We start from the raw sequence: 19,385 nt of genomic DNA on the forward strand, positions 1-19,385 counted from the left end.
CTTTTTATTTTTTTTTTTTATTTTTTTATCACTCTACCATGACCTCCTGATAAGGCCGGGTCAGAACGTGCCTGAGAAACTCTGGGATTTTGGGAAATCGATGGACGTGGGACAAAAAGGGACCTGAGCAAAGTGGGGAGGCTGAGCCAGAGGTGTCCAACAGCTGGAATAGGAAATGGGATCAACCTGGGAAAAGGAGATGGAGGAAAAAAATCAGTGAAAAGCCAACATTTCGTGCTGGAAGGGAAAACCGAGGGCAGGCTGAGCCTTCCCTGCTCACACTGCGGAGGGGAAATGAAAAATGTGGGATTGTTTCTGTGGGATGCAGCCCTACTCTGATATTTAATAAAATATCCCATGGAGGAGGGGGATTTTATCATAATTAAAATGTAATTAACAGAGCTGCACCAGCCATGCGGAAAGTCCCCAAAAAACGCCAGAGCAAACATTCCCTGATAAACCCTAAGGCAAAATCCCACATGGAATTTCCCGTTTTGGGCCTTTGATTAACAATTGATCCTGTTTTGATATCAAAATTAAGATATCTACTGCAGGAATTCCTCTGTTTTTAGGGAATTCCACCACAGCCCAAATCTTGCCGGTTTTCCCTCACTGCTCACCACGAGCAGGGAGAGCGTTTTTCGGGATGGGGAGGCAGCAGCAGCTTTTCCTTGGATTTCTGCCCCGCTGGGGGAGGCTGGTGGCACTGCCCAGAGGCACTGTGTGAGGTCAGAGGGGACAGGGTGACATCACAGGGTCCCTGTCCCACACCAACCCCAAATCCAGAGGGTCGGAGCACAGCCTGAACCTCCTCAACTCCCCAAAACCATAAAACAACTCCTTCCAGCCCAACTCATCTGATACACATCAATATTTTAAATTCTGGGAGACAAACCTCCCCAAAATCCCCCACCGGGTTTGTTCCCTCTGCTCCCAAAATTCCCATCTCCTCCACTCCCAAAATTCCCATCTCCTCCACTCCCAAAATTCCCATCTCCTCCACTCCCTGCACAGACATTTGAAAAGATTATTTCCTAAAAAAACTGGGATTTGATTTAGCACGAGGCAGGGGAAAAAAATCATCAAACAAGGGCTCGAATCCTCACTGAAAACCTTCCCTGCTCCCCGAGCTCGCCAGTTCAGATAAAACAATGTTAATTCCTGAAAAAAAGAGAAGGAAACTTCCATCCTGACAGCAAAGCAGCAGCAGCAGCAGCTTTTAAAGGCAACTTCCACCCGCCTGTGATTAATCAGCTTGTCCACCTTGTCTAAATAGTCCATCGAGCAATAATTAAAAATAATAAGCCAGAAATTATCAAATCACACACAATAACTGCGAAGCTCCTTCCCCGTTTCGCTTTTGTTTATTGTTCAAACTTGTCAAGCCACTTGCCTCGCTTTCGAGCAGCCTCGCTGGGCAGGCAGAGTCCCTTGCAGCAGATGGATTTGCAGGATGAAAAATGTCCTAATTATGACCCTTTTCATTCCGTCAATTACCCTCCCAAATTGTCCTGGTGTTTGTCTCTGCCAGCGCTCAGCAGAGCCAGGGAACAATCTGTTGTCACCAGGTTTTTTTTCTCCTCTCCAGGTACATTTGTTCGGATTTTGGCCTCAGCAGCTCCAGCTGAGATAAGAACAATCTCCTGCCCGCGTTGGCTTTGATGTTCTGCAACAAACGCATTTATTAAATGAGGTTTGGGGAGTGAAATTCCAGCGTGCACCCACCCCAGAGCTGAAATGAGCCAGGGAAAATAATGCAGATTATCTCCTTTAATATTTGCTGGAAGTTTATCTTTTCCACCGCAAATAACAAGGCAAAATTCAATGTCCCTCTCCTGGAATATTGAATATTTAGCAGAGGAAAGAAATACAGCTCTGGGGAAAAGCATCCTTGGTGTTTCAGGAATAAAAAACCCCAAATTCTCCAGGAGGAAAACCCCGCTCTGCTCGCTCTGTTCTGCACACAAAGGCTCTGGAAAGAGGACAGCCACTTACCTTCAAACTCACCCAAAGCAAAACTACTTCCCGAAAGTTTGCAAGCAAAAAAAAAAAAAAAAAAAAAAAGGAATAAATAATTAAATAAAAACAAAACCCCAAAATCACCACCAGAACCTCGGGGACAGCTGAACACAACCAGGGGCTACCAGGGTTTCCAGTGCGTTTATTCAGAGCTCCTTCCCCACCGCCTTGTCCCTTTTTTTTTTTTCTTTTTTTCTTTTTTTTTTTTTAATATCTATATTTTTCCACGTGCCCTTTCAAACCCCCCTCGTCCCGCTACCGGCGACAATCGCGACAGGGGAGCTCCCGCCGCGACAGGGGCACGGCGGATTGCCCGGCAGGGACAAAGGGCTGCGAGTGAAAGCAGCGAATTCAAGCAGCTTCCAGAAAAGCCCCAACTTTAACGCTCGAGTTGCGGCGAAAAATTCTGGGCTCCGTGCTTTGGGAAGGCAGAGGCGCTCGGAGGGTTGTGCCCCCGAAAGGCGCTCGGCAGAAGGGGAGGGAGGTGGGAAGGGGCGCAGCTCGGTGGGAAGCTGCCCTGGAGCTCGGCAGCTCCAAATGCCCTTCTCCCGGAGCCTGAAAAACCGGGATGTGCTTCACTGCCCACCTGGATTCGAGTGACAGCGCTCGGGTTTCATCCTGTCCCGCACGGAAAAGCCGTTTGCGGATAAAAACGTGTGATTCCTGTAAACCTGCTAAGATCCCTATGAGGAGAAATACTTGTAGTTATCCGCAGATAACCCCGGGAAGCGTTTCGCTTCGAGGACAAGACTTGATCAACTCACAAAACTTTTTTTTTGGGGGGTGGAGGGGATGAGGAAGGAGGTGTCGCCAATCCTTCCCCCGGCACAGCTCCGGGCAGGGATGCGGGATGGGGATGAGGATCGGGATTAGGAACCGGGATGGGAACCGGGATGCGGGATTGGGATGAGGATCGGGATTAGGAACCGGGATGCGGGATTGGGATAAGGATCGGGATAAGGAACCGGGATGAGGGACTGGGATAAGGATCGGGATAAGGAACCGGGATGAGGGTTCTGCACCCCGCGGCAGCTCAGGGACAGACGCCCCGGAGCCACCTGGCTGGGGAATAACGATATACAGAGGAATAACCGGGCGACGCGCGGATGTCGCAGCGCGGGGGGGCGCGGCGGGACACCCCCTCCGAAGTGAAAAAAAAAGAAGAAAAAAGTTTACAAAACGAGAATAAAACTACAGCAAAGCAGCGATTTTGGGGTGTCCCCGCTGTGTCCCGTTCTGTCCCGCCGTGTCCCGCTCTGTCCCGTCCTGTCCCGTCCTGTCCCCGGGGGTCTCGGGGGTCTCGCCCTGCCCTGCCCTGCCCCCCCCGCCCCGCCGCGCCGTTCCTGAGCCTCTAGCGCCCCCTCGGGACGGAGCCGCGCAGCGCCCGCAGCCCCCGGAGCGCTCCGCTCCGCGCCGCCGCGCATCCCCCGCGGGATCACCCGCGGGGCTGCCGCGGGAACCACCCGCGGGGCAAGCGCGGGGCAGCACATCCCGGCGGCCGCGGCGGTGTCGCTGCGGTCACTGTCGCCGCCGTGTCGCTGTCGCTGTCGCCGTCGCGCTGCCGCCCGGCCCGGCCCGGCCGTGCCCCCTGCGCGGCGCTGCGCGGCCCCGCCCCCGGGCGCGGCTCAGCCAATGGCGTGGCTCGGGCCCCCGCGGGCCGCGCTGTGATTGGCGGGGCGCGGGCGGGCGCGCGGCCCCGCGCCGGGTATTAGTGCGCGCGGCGCGCAGCGGCCGCAGAGCCGCGCTGGAGACCGGCGGGGCAGCGCGCCGCACCCTGCCCGGCCAGCCCGCACCCTGCCCGGCCAGCCCGCACCCTGCCCGGCCAGCCCGCACCCTGCCCGGCCCGGCCAGCCCGCACCCTGCCTCCGCTCCGCTCCGCCCGCCCGCCCGCAGCAGCAAAGTCTCTCTCCCCTTCCTTGTCTCGGAGTTTTTTGGTTTCCTTTTTTTTTTTGCTCTTTTTCTTTTTTTTTTTCCTCTCGTTTTTTGTGCTGACGAGGGCAGGGAGAAGTAATAAAAAGTTTTTGCGAACTTTTCGCGGTCCTTCTCCTCCTCTGCGCAGCCGGTGGAGACTTCGTTTCTCCGAGTTTTGCTTTTTTTAAACCCGTCCCTGCCCCTTAGCGCCTGATTTTTTTTTAATTTTTTTTTTTTTTTTCGCCCCCTTGTTCCCCCTCGGCCACTTTCTCGCATGAATCTCCTCGACCCTTTCATGAAAATGACAGAAGAACAGGACAAATGTATCTCCGACGCTCCCAGCCCCACCATGTCGGATGACTCCGCCGGGTCCCCCTGCCCCTCTGGATCCGGCTCGGACACGGAGAACACCAGACCCCAAGAGAACACCTTCCCCAAGGGCGACCCGGACCTGAAGAAGGAGAACGACGAGGACAAGTTCCCGGTGTGCATCCGGGAGGCGGTGAGCCAGGTGCTGAAGGGCTACGACTGGACCCTGGTGCCCATGCCGGTGCGGGTGAACGGCTCCAGCAAGAACAAGCCGCACGTCAAGAGACCCATGAACGCCTTCATGGTGTGGGCGCAGGCTGCCCGCAGGAAGCTGGCTGACCAGTACCCGCATCTGCACAACGCCGAGCTCAGCAAGACGCTGGGCAAGCTCTGGAGGTGAGTGCGGGGCTGCAGTGCCGGGGGGATGAGGAGCCCGCAGCCCCAGCGCTGGTGGTCCGAGCCTGGAAAGCGCGCTGAAAACTTCTGCGTGTGCAAAGCTCGCTCGGCCGGGGAGAAGCCGGAATGGGAGGGGGAAACCGGGGAAAGTAGGGAAAGCAGGGAAAGTCAAGTCGTTGCCGCCTTCTGGTGTTGGAAGTGGTTTGTGTTCCCTGAGCGATGCCCGGGCTGGGGGGACCGTGCGGGGGCTAGCGGAGCCCCCCGGGAGGTGCGAAGCGGGGCTGCCCCGGCCGCTGTTTGTTTGCGCTGCCGGTGCGGAGGAAATGATGGATTTTGGGGATTGCATCAGCTCGGGCCGGGCCGGCAGGGAGAGCGGGGCGGGGGGCGCCGCGGGGAGGGTGGGTGGGTGGCGGCGGTGAGTGGCGCAGGGCCGGGTGGCCTCCGAGTGCCAAAATAAGGCAGGGAGGGGAGGAAAACAGAAGGCAAGTGAGTCACCTGGCCGCCGCGGCCTCGGTGGCTGCCCGAGGGGGCGGGGGGGATCCGAAAGCGGCGGCGGGAGGAGAAGCGGGTGAGGAAAGCTGGCCCGTGGCGATGTCCGCCGTGGGGATGTCCCCAAAGCGCCCGGGGACGGGGAGATGTGCCCACAGGGCGGGCAGGGCGAGGGCTGCACCCCGCCGCGACTGCTGCAGTTGTGGCCACTGAAGGAATGTGGGGCGGCAATGGGGTGACAAGCAGCGAGTGTCCCAGACAGGGCGGTCAGCATTGTGGGGGGTTCGCCTCGCCCTTGGGGGAGATCCAGGGGAGAGACTGGGACTGGTGTCACTGCTCAGCGCCACAAGTGACCCCTCGCCCCCCGTGTCCCCCCAGGCTGCTGAACGAGAGCGAGAAGCGTCCCTTCGTGGAGGAGGCCGAGCGGCTGCGGGTGCAGCACAAGAAGGACCACCCCGACTACAAGTACCAGCCGCGGCGGAGGAAGTCGGTGAAGAACGGGCAGGCGGAGCAGGAGGAGGGCTCGGAGCAGACCCACATCTCCCCCAACGCCATCTTCAAGGCGCTGCAGGCAGACTCTCCCCAGTCCTCCTCCAGCATCAGCGAGGTGCACTCGCCCGGGGAGCACTCTGGTAGGTATCCACGGCCCCTCCGGGGGTTTTGGGGGGTGGCACAGCTGCCTGAAGCTGCAGCCCAAACCGGGCTGGAGTTGGGGTTGGGGAAGGGGAGGGAAAGGAAATGGAATGGAGTGAGAAGGGGTGCACTGCCCACGAGCTGTGTCCATAGCCAGGGCAAACAAATCCTCGCCCCAATGTGCCACTGCGGCCACTTCACCCTGTTTACCCGGGAGAAACGTGAATCTATGCTTTTTAAAGACCAGAGAACACCTCGAGGCCAGCCCATGTCACAGCTCACGTCCGAGGGCGCAGCAGGGCAGTGCCGATGGGGTCACATCTGTGTCCCTCACAGCTGGCCGTGCGCGTGACCCACAGACCGCGGGTGACCCGCTGACGGCGTCATCCGTCACGGCGACACCCCCGTCACACCTTCACCCCTCTCCTTCCTCCCCCAGGCCAGTCGCAGGGCCCCCCCACGCCCCCCACCACCCCCAAGACGGACCCGCAGCCGGGCAAGCAGGACCTGAAGCGGGAGGGCCGCGCGCTGGGCGAGGGCGGCCGGCAGCCTCCCCACATCGACTTCCGCGACGTGGACATCGGCGAGCTCAGCAGCGACGTCATCTCCAACATCGAGACCTTCGACGTCAACGAGTTCGACCAGTACCTGCCGCCCAACGGGCACCCCGGCGGCGCGGCCGCGCACGGCCAGCCCGGCCAGGTCACCTACACGGGCACCTACGGCATCAGCGGCGCCGCGGGCGCTCCGGCCAACGCCGGCCACGTGTGGATGTCCAAGCAGCAGCCGCAGGCCCCGGCGCAGCCTCAAGCCGCGGGGCTGCCTGCGCTGAGCGCGGAGCAGGGCGGGCAGCAGCAGCAGCAGGCCCAGCAGCAGCAGCAGAGGACGCACATCAAGACGGAGCAGCTGAGCCCCAGCCACTACAGCGAGCAGCAGCAGCACTCCCCGCAGCAGCTGAGCTACGGCTCCTTCAACCTGCAGCACTACAGCTCGTCCTACCCCAGCATCAGCCGCGCGCAGTACGACTACGGCGAGCACCAGGCCTCCTCGGGCTCCTACTACAGCCACGCCGGCCAGGGCAGCGGGCTCTACTCCACCTTCAGCTACATGAGCCCCACGCAGCGCCCCATGTACACGCCGATCGCGGACACGGCGGGGGTGCCCTCCATCCCCCAGACCCACAGCCCGCAGCACTGGGAGCAGCCCGTCTACACGCAGCTCACCCGGCCCTAGGGCGGCCGGAGAGAGGGGAAAAGAAGAATCAAAAGAAGAATCGAAAAAGATAAAAAAAATTTAAAAAAATTTCAGAAAAGCGTCAAAGCAGTAAGAATGGAGAGGTTTTCCTCGGACTGGTTCCCTGTTTGAAGTTGAAAATAGTGATTCAAAAGACACTCACGTGGTGGAAGCTGGCGGGGAGGAGAGAGAGCCTCGAGCCTTCTGCACTAGAGCATCCTCCAGGACCCCCACGGATTGGGACACACTTGCCAAGGGCTGGACTTGAACTCTGCTTCTTCCAGCATGGAGAGGAGATTTCCAACCCAACCCGCCCAGCTGGCTCCTTCTCTGGACTTCTGTAATGATTTTTTTTTTTTTTTTAGCAGTAATTAAAAGAAAGACAAAAAAAAAATTTAAAAAAATCAATAAAAAAGGAAAAAAAACATGGGGGGTAAAAGAGAAAACTCAGAGTCCTCTGTGAGGAATATTCTCTATTTTAAATATTTTTAGTATGTACTGTGTATGATTCCTTACCAATTTGAGGGGATTTATACCTATTTTTTAGAGATTTTTTTTTTTTTAAATGCTCTTATTTTTCCAACAGCTAAAAAAAAAAAAAAATGACACTTAGTGGAGCAGCCTTAGGTTTTCTTGCAGAGGTATTTTTGTATAGAGAAGTGTCTTTTTTTTTGCTCTAAAAATGAAACTAAACCAGCGTGCTCTGCCCTGGGAACCCAGCTCTGTCCCTGGGCAGCACCAGGGCAGAGACCAGCATGGGAGAGGCTTTATTTTTCTAACTCGTAGCAAAAAAAAAACCAGCCAGGAGGAGAACTTCACTTTATTTTTGAATAACCTCGAGCCTTAAAAGAAAAACAAAAAGAAGAAAAAAATAAATAAAATTTAAAAAAACCCAAGAGAGCAGCCCCAAAGTGCTGCTGAGAAGCCTTAAAGCAGCCCCGTGATAATCATTGGGTTGGGGGGCTGAGCTCGACCCCTCCGGGCATCCCCCACCCGCCCCAGGGCTCCTCTCTGCCCGGGGGACATCACAGACCCTTTAAATTATTTATTTGGGGAGAAGAGCAGCTTTTAATCACCGTTTTGCTTGGTTTTCCTTGTTGTTTTCATCTCCCTCCCTTCGCAGGAGCATGGCATTAGTGGGAGCATTATTTGGAAGGTAACCGTGCCTGTTAAATTATGGTCTGAAACTGTAACCAGTCCTTTATTTATCTCTTTTAATTCCTTTTGGTTGTTGTTGTTATTATTATTATTATTATTCTTTTTTTTTGGAAATCTGTGTCCTGGGTTTGTACAAACTTTGTGCTCTTCCTTTTTTTTTTTTTTTTGTTTGGGTTTTTTTTTTTTCTTTTGCCTTCGAGGAGAAACTGGAAAGAAAAAAAAAAGAAAAAAGAAAAAAAAATGAGATTTGTACAAACTAAAGATTGCAAATGTAGCGGATCACTGAATCATTTGCCTTGTTTCCTGCCTCAGCTCTCTGGGACACACGAGCTCGTGCAAGGACGAGCCCCACACCCCAGCCCTGCTGCAGGGGTGGCACCGTTTTAGCCTTCAACCCCCCCAAAAACTGCCTGGGAGAGAGGGGGGGGGACACTGATTTTGGTGAAGCTGTGGCTGAACAGTTAAGGATTGCTTTTTAAAAAAGACAGCAGACTTTTTTTATTTAAAAAAAAAAAATAATGATATATTTGTTAACTTTTTTTTTTTAGGGATTCAGTAGGAGGAAAAAAAAAATCTTAAAGCACTCTTATAATATGGCATCTTTCTATTTCTGTATAAAAGCAGATCTTTTTAAAGTATTTCTGTAACTTAAAAGACCTGTCCTTTAAATCATATTTTGTCTTTAGGTAAGTTTTTGGTTTGGTTTTTGGTTGCAAGATCCTTCTCTTTGTGAAACTTACCTTCGTTTGTTTTTTTTTTTTTGTTCGGTTCGTTTTGTATATTATTGTTTGCAATAAATATACATTGTATTAAAAGTTCCACCTGCCCCAGGTGTGGGATTTATTATCAGGGTTTATTTGTTATCGGGGTTTATGATCAGGGTTTGTTATCAGGGGTTGTTATCAGGGTTTGCTATCAGCCTCCAGGGAACTCGGAATGCTGGAGGCTCAGGATGGGTTTGGGATCATCCCTGAGGTTTGGGGTGTTATTCCTGTTTTACCCTGAGTGCAGGAAAGGAAAGCCAGGGAATAAATGGGATTGCAGATGGACAAATCCAGCCGGGACAGGTCAGGCTGTGACCCCACAGGGGACACCTGAGCTCCAGCTGTCCCCAAACCCTGCGGGTTCTGTTCTCCCTGGGCTGGCTGCTCCGAGCTGCCCCATTCAGGGCACAATTCCATCAGGCAGGGGGCTTATAAAAATAAAATCAGATCATAAAATCAGATCAGATTTTATCCCCACTGGACTTTTCCTGGCTGGAAAAGCCCCTCTGACCCCATTTTCTGCAGCCCCAGAGCTCCCAGCCCCACCCCACACCCTCCACACCTCCACACAGTGACAGTCCAGCCAAGCACCTGGAGGGATTCATTAACTCCGAGCATTAATTGGGGTCAGCGTCACTCTGCTGTGCCGCGAGGGAACACTTTGATCGCAGACATTTCTCGGCAGGATTTCTCCTGCCTGCCCCGCTCGGACTTTGCCCACTGCCAGTTTTGGCTCGGCTGCTTTTTTTGGGCTGAAAGAGCAAACACAGCTCCTGGTTTTCTGGTGAGGACGGAGCTGGCAGGGAGAGAACAACCGCGGCACTGCCCAGAGCAAATTCTGTGAAGAGGGAAATGTCTTTGCAGTGCTCGGGAGGGTGGGATGGGCTGGGCTGTTCCCAAAAATCAGCCCCGAATCAGGACAGACAGTGCCTGACCCTCCAGGGGTCTGGGCCAGGAGGGACCTTGCTTATCCCATTCCATCAGCAGTGGGAGCAGGGCAGATCCAGATGGGATTCTTGCTGGATCTCCCATCCTTGCTGGATCCCCCATTCCTGCTGGATTTCCCATTGCTGCCAGATCCCATCCCTGCCTGATCCCCCATTCCTGCTGGGTCTCCCATCCCTGCTGCATCTCCCATTCCTGCTGGATCCCATCCCTGCCGGATCCCGCCAGGCAGAGCTGAGCCCAGCACGGCCCCAGCCGCTCCCAGGCAGCGCAGGGACATTCCTGTCGCCCCCCAGCCGTGCTCAGCTCCTCTCTCTCTGCCCCATTCCCGCAGCCAGCTCTACCTTCCCAGCGGAAGGATCTTTTCCTCGCAAGAACCCAAAAGCTCGAAGCTCCTGGCCCTGCTTTGGGCTCTGTTTGCTCTTGGTGTTGGCTGGAAAGCTGCTGGCCTCACTCGGCCGAGCCAAGCTGGACACAGGGCCTGGGCAGCTCCAGCCTGCTGCCCACCCATCCCCGGCCGGGCTCTGCACAGGGGGACACCCCGGGAGGGGAAAAAGCTGGCAAAGTGCTCAGCTCCAGGCAGCTTGTGCTAGACAGCAGAGCAGAAGGGGTGGGGAGAGAAATCATGAGCAAAGGGAACTCCGGCAATGCTGCAGGGCAGGTTTGGGAGCCGCAGATAAGGGCGGGTTGGGGACAGATGTGCGGCGAGGTGGCTGAAGGCTGCGGGGTGGGGGACACCGGCAGAGCCCCCCGATTCGGGCAGGAATTTGGGATCGGGGTGGGCAGAGCGAGGCTGAGCCCTGGCTGCTCGCCCGTGTGCAGCTCCGCGGTTTAGCCGGGGGACGAGTTGGGTTTTTTCATCGTTTCAGGGGAAAACGAGCATTGATTAAAAGAATTCAAACGGGGAGGAAGTTTCCAAGCAGCCCCACGGCGCAGCCTGGGACATCCCGGTTTTCTGGGAGCGGTGTCAAGGGAGAAAATTTGCATTTCCCTGGCCAGCTGTTGGTGTGACATCCCCTCCGAGTCGGGGATGAGGAGAGGAGAGGGAGAGGGAGAGGGAGAGGGAGAGGGAGAGGGACAGGGACAGGGACAGGGACAGGGACAGGGACAGGAGAGAGCTCTGCCAGGATCAGGATCGGCTCGGGAAGGAGCAGGGATGCAGCCCCGCAGAGCCGAAGCGGAGCTGGGCTTCCCCTCTGCCCTTCCCAAGGCCCAATTCCTGCACTCGGCTGGGGATTGCCGAGGAAAAGTGAAAGCGGTGGAATTTCCCTGCACTCGGGGTTTGTCACCTTCAGGGTCACACTCAGCCCCCGGCAGGGAATTGCTGCCATCCGAGAGGGGTTTAGGCAGGGAGGACAAATTCAAAGCCCCTTCTCTGCAAAATTTAGCCAAGATGCTTGGGTTCGATGCTGTGAAGGTGGGAAAAGTGGGGAGAGAGGGGAACTTGGAGACACAGGGCATGAAGGGGTGCAAGGAGTCACAGAGATACCAAAAATAATCCCTGGAGCATCTCTAGCACAACCTCCTGCCTTTGTCCGGCTGGGAATGAGGATGTAGATGGAATTGGGATATCTCACGGTTGGGAAGAGGCTGCCAAGGATGCTCTGTGTATCCTGCAGGACACAGGGACACTGCTGTCCCCTCTGCCAGCCCCGCGGGGATCTGAATTCTGCAGGGTTCAAATCCACCACCCAATATCCCAATTTCAAGGGGAAAACCCCACTGGGATCTACACCCTGCAGGATCCAGATCTACCACCCAATATCCCAATTTCAGGGGGAAAACCCCACAGGGACCTGAACCCTGCAATGCCCAGATCTACCACCCAATATCCCAATTTCAGGGGGAAAACCCAATAGGGATCCGAATTCTGCAAGGTCCAGATCCACCACCCAATATCCCAATTTCAGGGGGAAATCTCCATGGGGATCTGAATTCTTCAGGGTCCAGGTCCACCAGCCAATATCCCAATTTCAGGGAGGAAACCTCACAGGGATCTGAATTCTGCAGGGCCCAGATCAACCACCCAGTGTCCCAATTTCACTGGGAAAACCCCACTGGGATCTACACCTTGCAGGGTCCAGATCCACCAGCCAATATCCCAATTTGAGGGAGGAAACCCAATAGGGATCCGAATTCTGCAAGATCCAGATCCACCACCAAATATCCCAATTTCAGGGAGGAAACCCCACAGGGATCTACACCTTGCAGGGTCCAGATCCACCAGCCAATATCCCAATTTGAGGGAGGAAACCCATGCACCCTGCACGGTGCAGAACCACCCAATATCCCAATCTCAGGGGGAAATCTCCATGGGGATCTGAATTCTTCAGGGTCCAGGTCCACCAGCCAATATCCCAATTTCAAGGGGAAAACCCCACTGGGATCTACACCCTGCAGGGTCCAGATCTACCACCCAATATCCCAATTTCAGGGGGAAAAACCCCACAGGGACCTGAACCCTGCGAGGCCCAGATCCACCACCTAACATCCCAATTTGAGGGAGGAAACCCCATAGGGATCTGAATTCTGCAAGGTCCACATCCACCACCCAATATCCCAATTTCAAGGGGAAAACCCCACAGAGATCTGAACCCTGCAAGGCTCAGATCCACCACCTAACATCCCAATTTCATGGGGAAAATCCCCACTGGGATCTGCACCCTGCAGGGTCCAGATCCACCACCCAATTTCCAATGTCACAAACTGGCTGAATCCCCACACCAGAACTTCCTCCAACACAACCTGGAAAGCATTTAACCCTCATTTCCCAAGGTGACAGCTCAGCCGCGGTCCCCCAGCCCAGCCCAGGTAGGACAGGGTTTCTGTCCCCTCCCAGATGTGTCAGAGGGGAAAAAAAAAATAAGTTTGACATCTGATTTTCCTGCTGCCAGCGTGGGGATTAATTACACACCTCGTCTGGGCAGAGCCCAGCTATCACCACGCAAAGTCTCGCTCCATAAATTTTCGACTGCTAATAATAAGGCTGGACAGGAGTTTTAAAGCTTCAGTAGACAGTTTACAATTAACCTACTCCTGTCAGCTGGAAAATCACCTTCAAATGGGATTCCAGTTCACCTCGGACTCGCTCTGAGTGAGAGTTTCGCTTTCTGGGAGTTAGAAAGCACTTTGGAAAGGCGGGGAAGGAGCCGAGCAGAGCTGGGGGAGGCCCTGAAGGCAGCTTCTGCTCAGAGCTGACCTGAATTTCCCCAGGGAAATCCCAGGGGACTGCCAGCTTGGAAGCTGATTTCCAGCTCCTCCGTGGAGTTTGGGAGTTCTCAGGCTCATCCCAAGCAAGTTTTTATCAAGGAGACAAAACCACCTTGGATTGAGCAGCTGAGGGAGAAGAGGAAGGTGTGGATTTGGAAGCCCCAAACTGCCAGAGATGCACAAAGAATGACAATCACAGAGGACACATCCACCTCAGCAGCCTCACTTCTTCCTGATCCTCCATGGGTTTTCCCAAGCTTTTCCAATTCCATGAGCTCCACCATCCCACTTGTCACCTCCCAGCTGGGCCAGGCTAGCCAGGACATCCCCGAGATGCCTCCAGGGGTGACATTCCTGCAGCTCAGCATGTCCGACACCCTCTGCTCCCCCTTTTAGCAGCTCGCTCACAACTTCCGGAAGATAAAAATCATCCCGAAAAGACATTTAGGAAGACCTCAGTGATTCTGTTTAGGGAATTTTTGGCATCCAAACCCTCGAGAAACCTCCAGCAGAACTTCAACTCCTCATCTTCAGCCGCAGCCCCAAGGTGAAGCTTCCCGAACGTCCCCCTTGTGAAATACCTTTGAAAAGCCCCCAAAAAAGCGAATTACATCAGCGAGGAGTAACTCGGGGAGGGGGGGCGCGGGGAGACGCCCAGTCATTTTCTGTGATTAAAAGGCAAATTTTATTCCTGGCGAAACTTGGAAGCAAATGTGGCGTTGCCATGGTTTCACACCCACTGGCTGGAAATGACAATATTAGCAGGGTGACCTGGTAATTAGAAACTGTGCCCCCAGGTCAGGCTGCGGAGAAAATAAAGAGAGATTAGGGCGTGCTAAAGACGCAGCATAATGCTGCGGGCTCCTGCGCTCCCCACCTTTTATAAGCGGCCCATTTAAATGCAGATTATGACTTTCCACCTGGGGCTGCTAATCTGTCTCACAGCCAGATCAAACAATGAGGCAGCGCTCCGCACTGTGGGGCCAGGGTGCTTTGGGGCTCGGGCTGGCAGCGGCTCCCTCGAGCTGCCTTGTCCCCCCTTTTTCTCAGGGGAAAACACGGGCGGCTTCGTTCGCAGATGGTTCTTTGGGCGCGTTGGGTGTTGATGTGCTTCTCTCCCACCAGCAGATTTCGGTAACTTGGAGCAAAACAGGTTGAGATTTTCATCCTTATCTTCCCTCAAACTCCAAGGATTTGGAGCAAAACAGGTTCGGATTTTCATCGTCGTCTTCGTCCCCAAACCCAATGATTTGGAGCAAAACAGGTCGAGATTTTCATCCTCATCTTCCCTCAAACTCCAAGGATTTGGAGCAAAACAGGTTCAGGTTTTCATCCTCATCTTCCTCCCGAATCCCAATGATTTGGAGCAAAACAGGTTGAGATTTTCATCCTCATCTTCCGTCAAACTCCAAGGATTTGGAGTAAAACAGGCTCAGGTTTTCATCCTCATCTTCCTCCCGAACCCCAATGATTTGGAGTAAAACAGGCTCAGGTTTTCATCCTCATCTTCCTCCCCAAACCCCAAAGATCTGGAGCCACGTCCCTGGGCAGTTCCAATACCTGACCACCTTCCCATGGAGAAATTCCTCCTGATGTTCAACCTGACCTTCCTCTGGCACAGCCTGAGGCCATTTCCTTTTGTCCTGTCATTCCCTGGGAGCAGATCCCGACCTGTCAGGGAGTTGTGCAGAGCCAGAAGATCCCCCCAGAGCCTCCATTTCTCCAGGCTGAGCTCTTTCCCATCTCCCTCAGCCACCCTCAATAAATGTCCAATTATTTGATTTAAAACGCCCAAGGAATCCAGACTAAGCCTGGCCCATCCTTGCCACTCTCAGCCCAAAGATTCCCCCGATTCTGCCCTTGGAAAAAGCTCGGGAAAAGCAGTCCAGGTGTTTCCAGCTGTGCTTTCCCTGGTGACAGCTGCTGCTGGTGGCTGGGTGGGGACTGTCCCCAGCCAGGGATGTCAGAAAGGAACAACCCCGTGAGCAGGACGTCAACCCCCATCCCGCCCTAAAGGGCAATTCCGGTGTCACCAAAGCCAGGTGACATGGACACCGCCGAGAGTGAAAGCTCTCGGCTCCTCAGAGCTGCACCTGGCCCTCGAACGCTCTCCGCTTTCATTAAGAGCATTTCAGCGAGCGCTAATCACCTCCCTGCCCCCGCCGCTGCTCCATCCCTGCCCGGCCAGGTATTTCCCCCAGCATGTCAGGTGCATCAGGAACCTTCCGCAGCTCCTGGGAGAGCGTCGGGAATTTTATCTGCTTTCCCCAAGGTGCCAAACCCAAGCCTGTGACAGACCCTGTGAAATGGGGAGGGTTTGGGTTTCACTCTCCCCTCCTGGGGTGGATTTTGATTTCTCGGTGGGTTTGTGGTGCTGGGAAACGGAGCTCAGCCAGCTCCAGCCAGCCAGTGACAAATATTCCCCATTCCAGAGCCACCTCAGCCTTTCAGAGGAGGGGAAAAACAGGGAGAATGATTCCCAGGAGATTTGGGAGGACACGGTGGAGGATGCTGCCTTCCCCTCCTTCATCCCAATCCTTGCAAAATGCTCTTGGCAAATTTAGGACAGCAAAGCCAAGGTGGCATCCTGGAAAATAACCCCAAAACCCTTGGGAAGAGCAGCCTGTGGATGCAGTGGGCAAAACCATTTCCAGCTGCCTTGTTTTGGTGATAAAACAGGGATTGCTCCTTGTAGCAGTGCTGGAGTAATAAAGGAAGACAATGGAATGATGGAGACATTGGGAAAACGGGAAAAGCAAGGCTGGATCCTTCCCAAGCCCACCTCCTGCACCCAGCAAAGCCGAGCCCCTCCGTGCCTCAGTTTCCCCCACTTTCAGATCCAGCTGCACTGCACAAACCGTTCCTTCGACCCTTGCAGATCACAGACCTAATTTTTGCAGTTTTATCGCAGCTATCAGCCCTGCAGAATACATTTTGGTCACCTAATCCCTCCAGGCAGCACAGGCGCTGAGAAATGACCCCCAAAAAGGCCCAAACTGAGCCTCATCACCCTTCCCGGACCCCTCTGCTGCCTCCCGTCCCCTCCTCTCGCCCGCCTTCCTCCTCCCTGCCCAACCTGTCATGGTTTATTTTGTTTGGGTGGATTTTCTTTCTCCCTCTCCCCCCTCCCCGGCCCAACAGATACTTTTCCCATGGAGATGCAGCTCGCTCCGGCCCCATTAGCATCCTTGTGCATAATTAGAGCGGCGGGCATTGTCATGCAAAGCAGCCTGGGATGACAACACTTCAGCCCCGGACGACGCAGGAACGCCGCGAGGAAGGTTCTCACACCGCTTTTAGCCAAGGCAAAGGCTCTGCGCGGCTTGGAGATTTTAATTAATTAATTAATGGGTGCTGGGCTCTCCTCGCAGCCCCAGCAGCGCTCGCTGCGTCCGTCTCTCCGTCCATCCGTGGGGTCCGTCCGTCTGTTTGATGGGATCAGGGAATGGTTGGGGTTGGAAAGGACCTTAGAGCTCATCCATCCCATCCCCGTGCCTTGGACAGCTTCCGCTAGCCCAGGTTGCTCCAAGCTGGCCTTGGATGTTTCCAGGGATGGAGCAGCCATGGAATAATCTGTGACAGGGCCTCCCCACCCTCCCAGGGAAGGATTTCTCCCGTAGGATAATTTTAACTCAATAAAATAAATTAAAACCCCCACCCCACGCAACCTCATTTCCCGGACGGGCTCCTCTACGTTCGTCGAACAGAGCAAATCAACCCCAAATCCTGCCGCCAGAGCTAAAATATCCATCAGAAATTCATCCTGGGGACCTTCAGCAAGGCCAGAACAGGGATCCTGGTGGGATTTCCATCTCTTTCCTTGGGATCTCCTACAGCAGCAGCAGCAGGCGAGGCAGAGCAGCGCAGTGACTGCGATGTGTTGGCAGCTCGGGATGCTGCTGGGCAGCTCAGCAATGAGCGCCGGGCGGGTCTGATCCTCAGTGATCCCCGCCGCAGCTCTCCCTGCGCCCATCGCAGCTCCTCGGTGCGTTTGGAACCCACATTCCGGTGTTTTTCATCTGCCTCGAGGTGCTGCCGGCGATTGCTGATAGAGTGACAAGAAGTCCTTTGAGTCAGGAATTTCAGTGGGCTGCGGGGAGGGATGGGTTTGAACCGTTCCTGGATGTGATTTTGGATGGTTTTTATCCTTCCTCGCATCAATTCCTGCTCAGTGAAGGACAGGGTGGGAATATCCTGCGTTTATAGGTATTACAATATTTACACATATATATTTTAATATATTATATAATATTATATGTATTATACATCATAATATAGTCTATAATTATTATATTATATTATATTATATTATATTATATTATATTATATTATATTATATTATATATAATTTCATATACTATTATATGTGCATATTGTATTACTTTATATATTATATGCATATAATAATTATATGTATATAATACTATTTATACAATATTTATATGTGCATACAGTAGATGCATTACTGTGTAAATATTTATATGCAACATTTCTATATGCATGTAATATTTATATATTATATATACATAATAACTATATGCATATATTAATATAACAATATTTATACACAATATTTATATATAAATATTATAGTCATTACAATATTTATATTTATATTTATATTTATATTTATATTTATATTTATATTTATATTTATATTTATATTTATATTTATTTTATTTTTATTTTTCATATTTCTATTTCTATTTTTATTTCTATTTCTATTTTTATCTCTATTTCTATTTCTATTTTTATTTCTATTTTTATTTCCATTTTTATTTTTATTGTCTCCACAAAGAATTCCCGAGGCTCCTCCCGAGCATCCCAGAGCTCCCCGACAATGCCAAACCCTTCCAGGAGTGACTCAGGATCCCACCGCAGCAGGCTGGGTCATGGGGATGGAATTTGGGATATTCCTGAGGTGTTATTCCTGGATATTCGGGATATTCCTGCCGTTAACCCTTCACCTCCCAGCCCTGCTCTTTGCTCTCTCCCCGGGAATTCTCCTTCCCTCAGGGCAGAGAGCAAATCATCAGCGTTTAAAATGCACTGAGAGGGACTTGGAGGAGAGAGAGGAATCCTCACTGCTGGATTTCCCAAATTTCCCAAATTCCCGGGGGATGCCAACACCTCCCAGCTCTTCTGACCAACCCTGCAGAGCCAAATCGTTCCCAAAACCAGGGATTTTAGCCAAAAGCGCAGCTCAGGGTCATCCTGCACCTTAATGGTTCATTAAGGAATCCTGTTAATAACCCTGGGTGATCCTTTCCTGAGGGGGATTGAGGGAAAATGGGAATAGGAAAAATGGGGAAAATGGGAAAAAAAAAAAAAAAAAAAAAAAAAAAAAAAAAAAAAAAAAAAAAAAAAAAAAATGGGAAAAATGGGAAAAATGGGAATGGGAAAAATGGGGAAAATGGGGAAAATGGGAAAAATGGGAGTGGGAAAAATGGGAAAAATGGGAAAAATGGGGAAAATGGGAAAAATGGGAAAAATGGAAATGGGAAAAATGGGAAAAATGGGAAAAATGGGAAAAATAATGGGAAAAATGGGAAAAATGGGGAAAATGGGAATGGGAAAAATGGGAGCCACAAACACCTCGAGTCCCTCAGCTGTCCCACACCCCCTGAAAGGATGACATCACGGCCGAGGGGACACTGGGAGCAGCCTGAGTGCCACCTGGACACCCCAAAAAATGGGATTTCCCCTGGGCAGGGACAGTCCCTGCAGGATGGCAGCAGAGCCAGCTCCACCCCAGGCTTGCTGCTCCAGAAGTCATGGAAAGCTCTCCAGTCCTTCAGGATGATTTTCCAGTTCCCTGAGAGGAGAGGAGAGGAGATCACTGATCCTTTTCACAGCTCTGGGAATTTTTGGAGCTTTTTCCTTTGGTTTCCTGCCCGGGAGGTGATTTTCCAGCAGGACAAAATCAGTGGATTTCGGGGTGGATCACTCACAGATCTCACACCAGGGAGGGAGAGAGAGAGAGACAACACAAATCCCCAAACTGCCCCTGCTCAGCTGCTCCCTTCCTTCTGCAAAGTGAAAAAATAACCGGCAGAAATTAAATATTCCCCCAAGCTGGACCTGCAGCTCACGTTAATGTTCAGCAGCTCAGGAAAAATGACAACTCTTTGTTTAGACTTTCTCCTAATTCATATTTCATACGGGCCTCCCCTAATCCAGGCTCAATCCATCTTCCCTCCTGTTTGTTTTCTCTCCCCCCCCCTCCCTTTTCTTTTCTTTTTTTTTTTTTTCTTTTAACCTGTTTAATCCTTTTAAGTTCAAGGATTTGAAAAGCAAATACTATAAAAGATGAAAGGT

At 52.8% G+C, this 19,385-nt stretch overlaps 1 protein-coding gene and 1 long non-coding RNA gene across 2 annotated transcripts; one reads left to right on the top strand and one right to left on the bottom strand.

Moving 5' to 3' along the window:
• Nucleotides 1-1,342: 1,342 nt before the first annotated feature.
• On the bottom strand, nt 1,343-2,266 carry LOC146429388 (uncharacterized). Its single transcript, XR_014855555.1, has 2 exons — nt 1,996-2,266; nt 1,343-1,666 (listed from the first exon to the last, which is right to left on the bottom strand). It is a non-coding gene; the product is annotated as an uncharacterized LOC146429388 (long non-coding RNA).
• A 1,645-nt stretch (nt 2,267-3,911) lies between these two features.
• SOX9 (SRY-box transcription factor 9) lies at nt 3,912-8,967 on the top strand. The gene is made up of 3 exons (XM_085077384.1): nt 3,912-4,635; nt 5,503-5,756; nt 6,197-8,967. The coding sequence occupies exons 1-3, from the start codon at nt 4,205-4,207 to the stop codon at nt 6,988-6,990; spliced, it is 1,479 nt and encodes a 492-aa protein (XP_084933510.1). The 5' UTR covers nt 3,912-4,204; the 3' UTR covers nt 6,991-8,967.
• Nucleotides 8,968-19,385: the final 10,418 nt, after the last annotated feature.

The sequence above is a fragment of the Lichenostomus cassidix genome, chromosome 18 (assembly GCF_008360975.1).
Source record: "Lichenostomus cassidix isolate B80296 chromosome 18, HeHo_3.0, whole genome shotgun sequence".
Taxonomy (NCBI): Eukaryota; Metazoa; Chordata; class Aves; order Passeriformes; family Meliphagidae; genus Lichenostomus; species Lichenostomus cassidix.

Bases quoted from the DNA above. Each gene is read 5' to 3' on its own strand.
- SOX9 (XM_085077384.1), top strand. From the start codon at position 4,205: ATGAATCTCCTCGACCCTTTCATGAAAATGACAGAAGAACAGGACAAA. The intron at 4,636-5,502 runs GTGAGTGCGGGG...GTGTCCCCCCAG, and splicing joins ACGCTGGGCAAGCTCTGGAG to GCTGCTGAACGAGAGCGAGA. The intron at 5,757-6,196 runs GTAGGTATCCAC...TTCCTCCCCCAG, and splicing joins CTCGCCCGGGGAGCACTCTG to GCCAGTCGCAGGGCCCCCCC.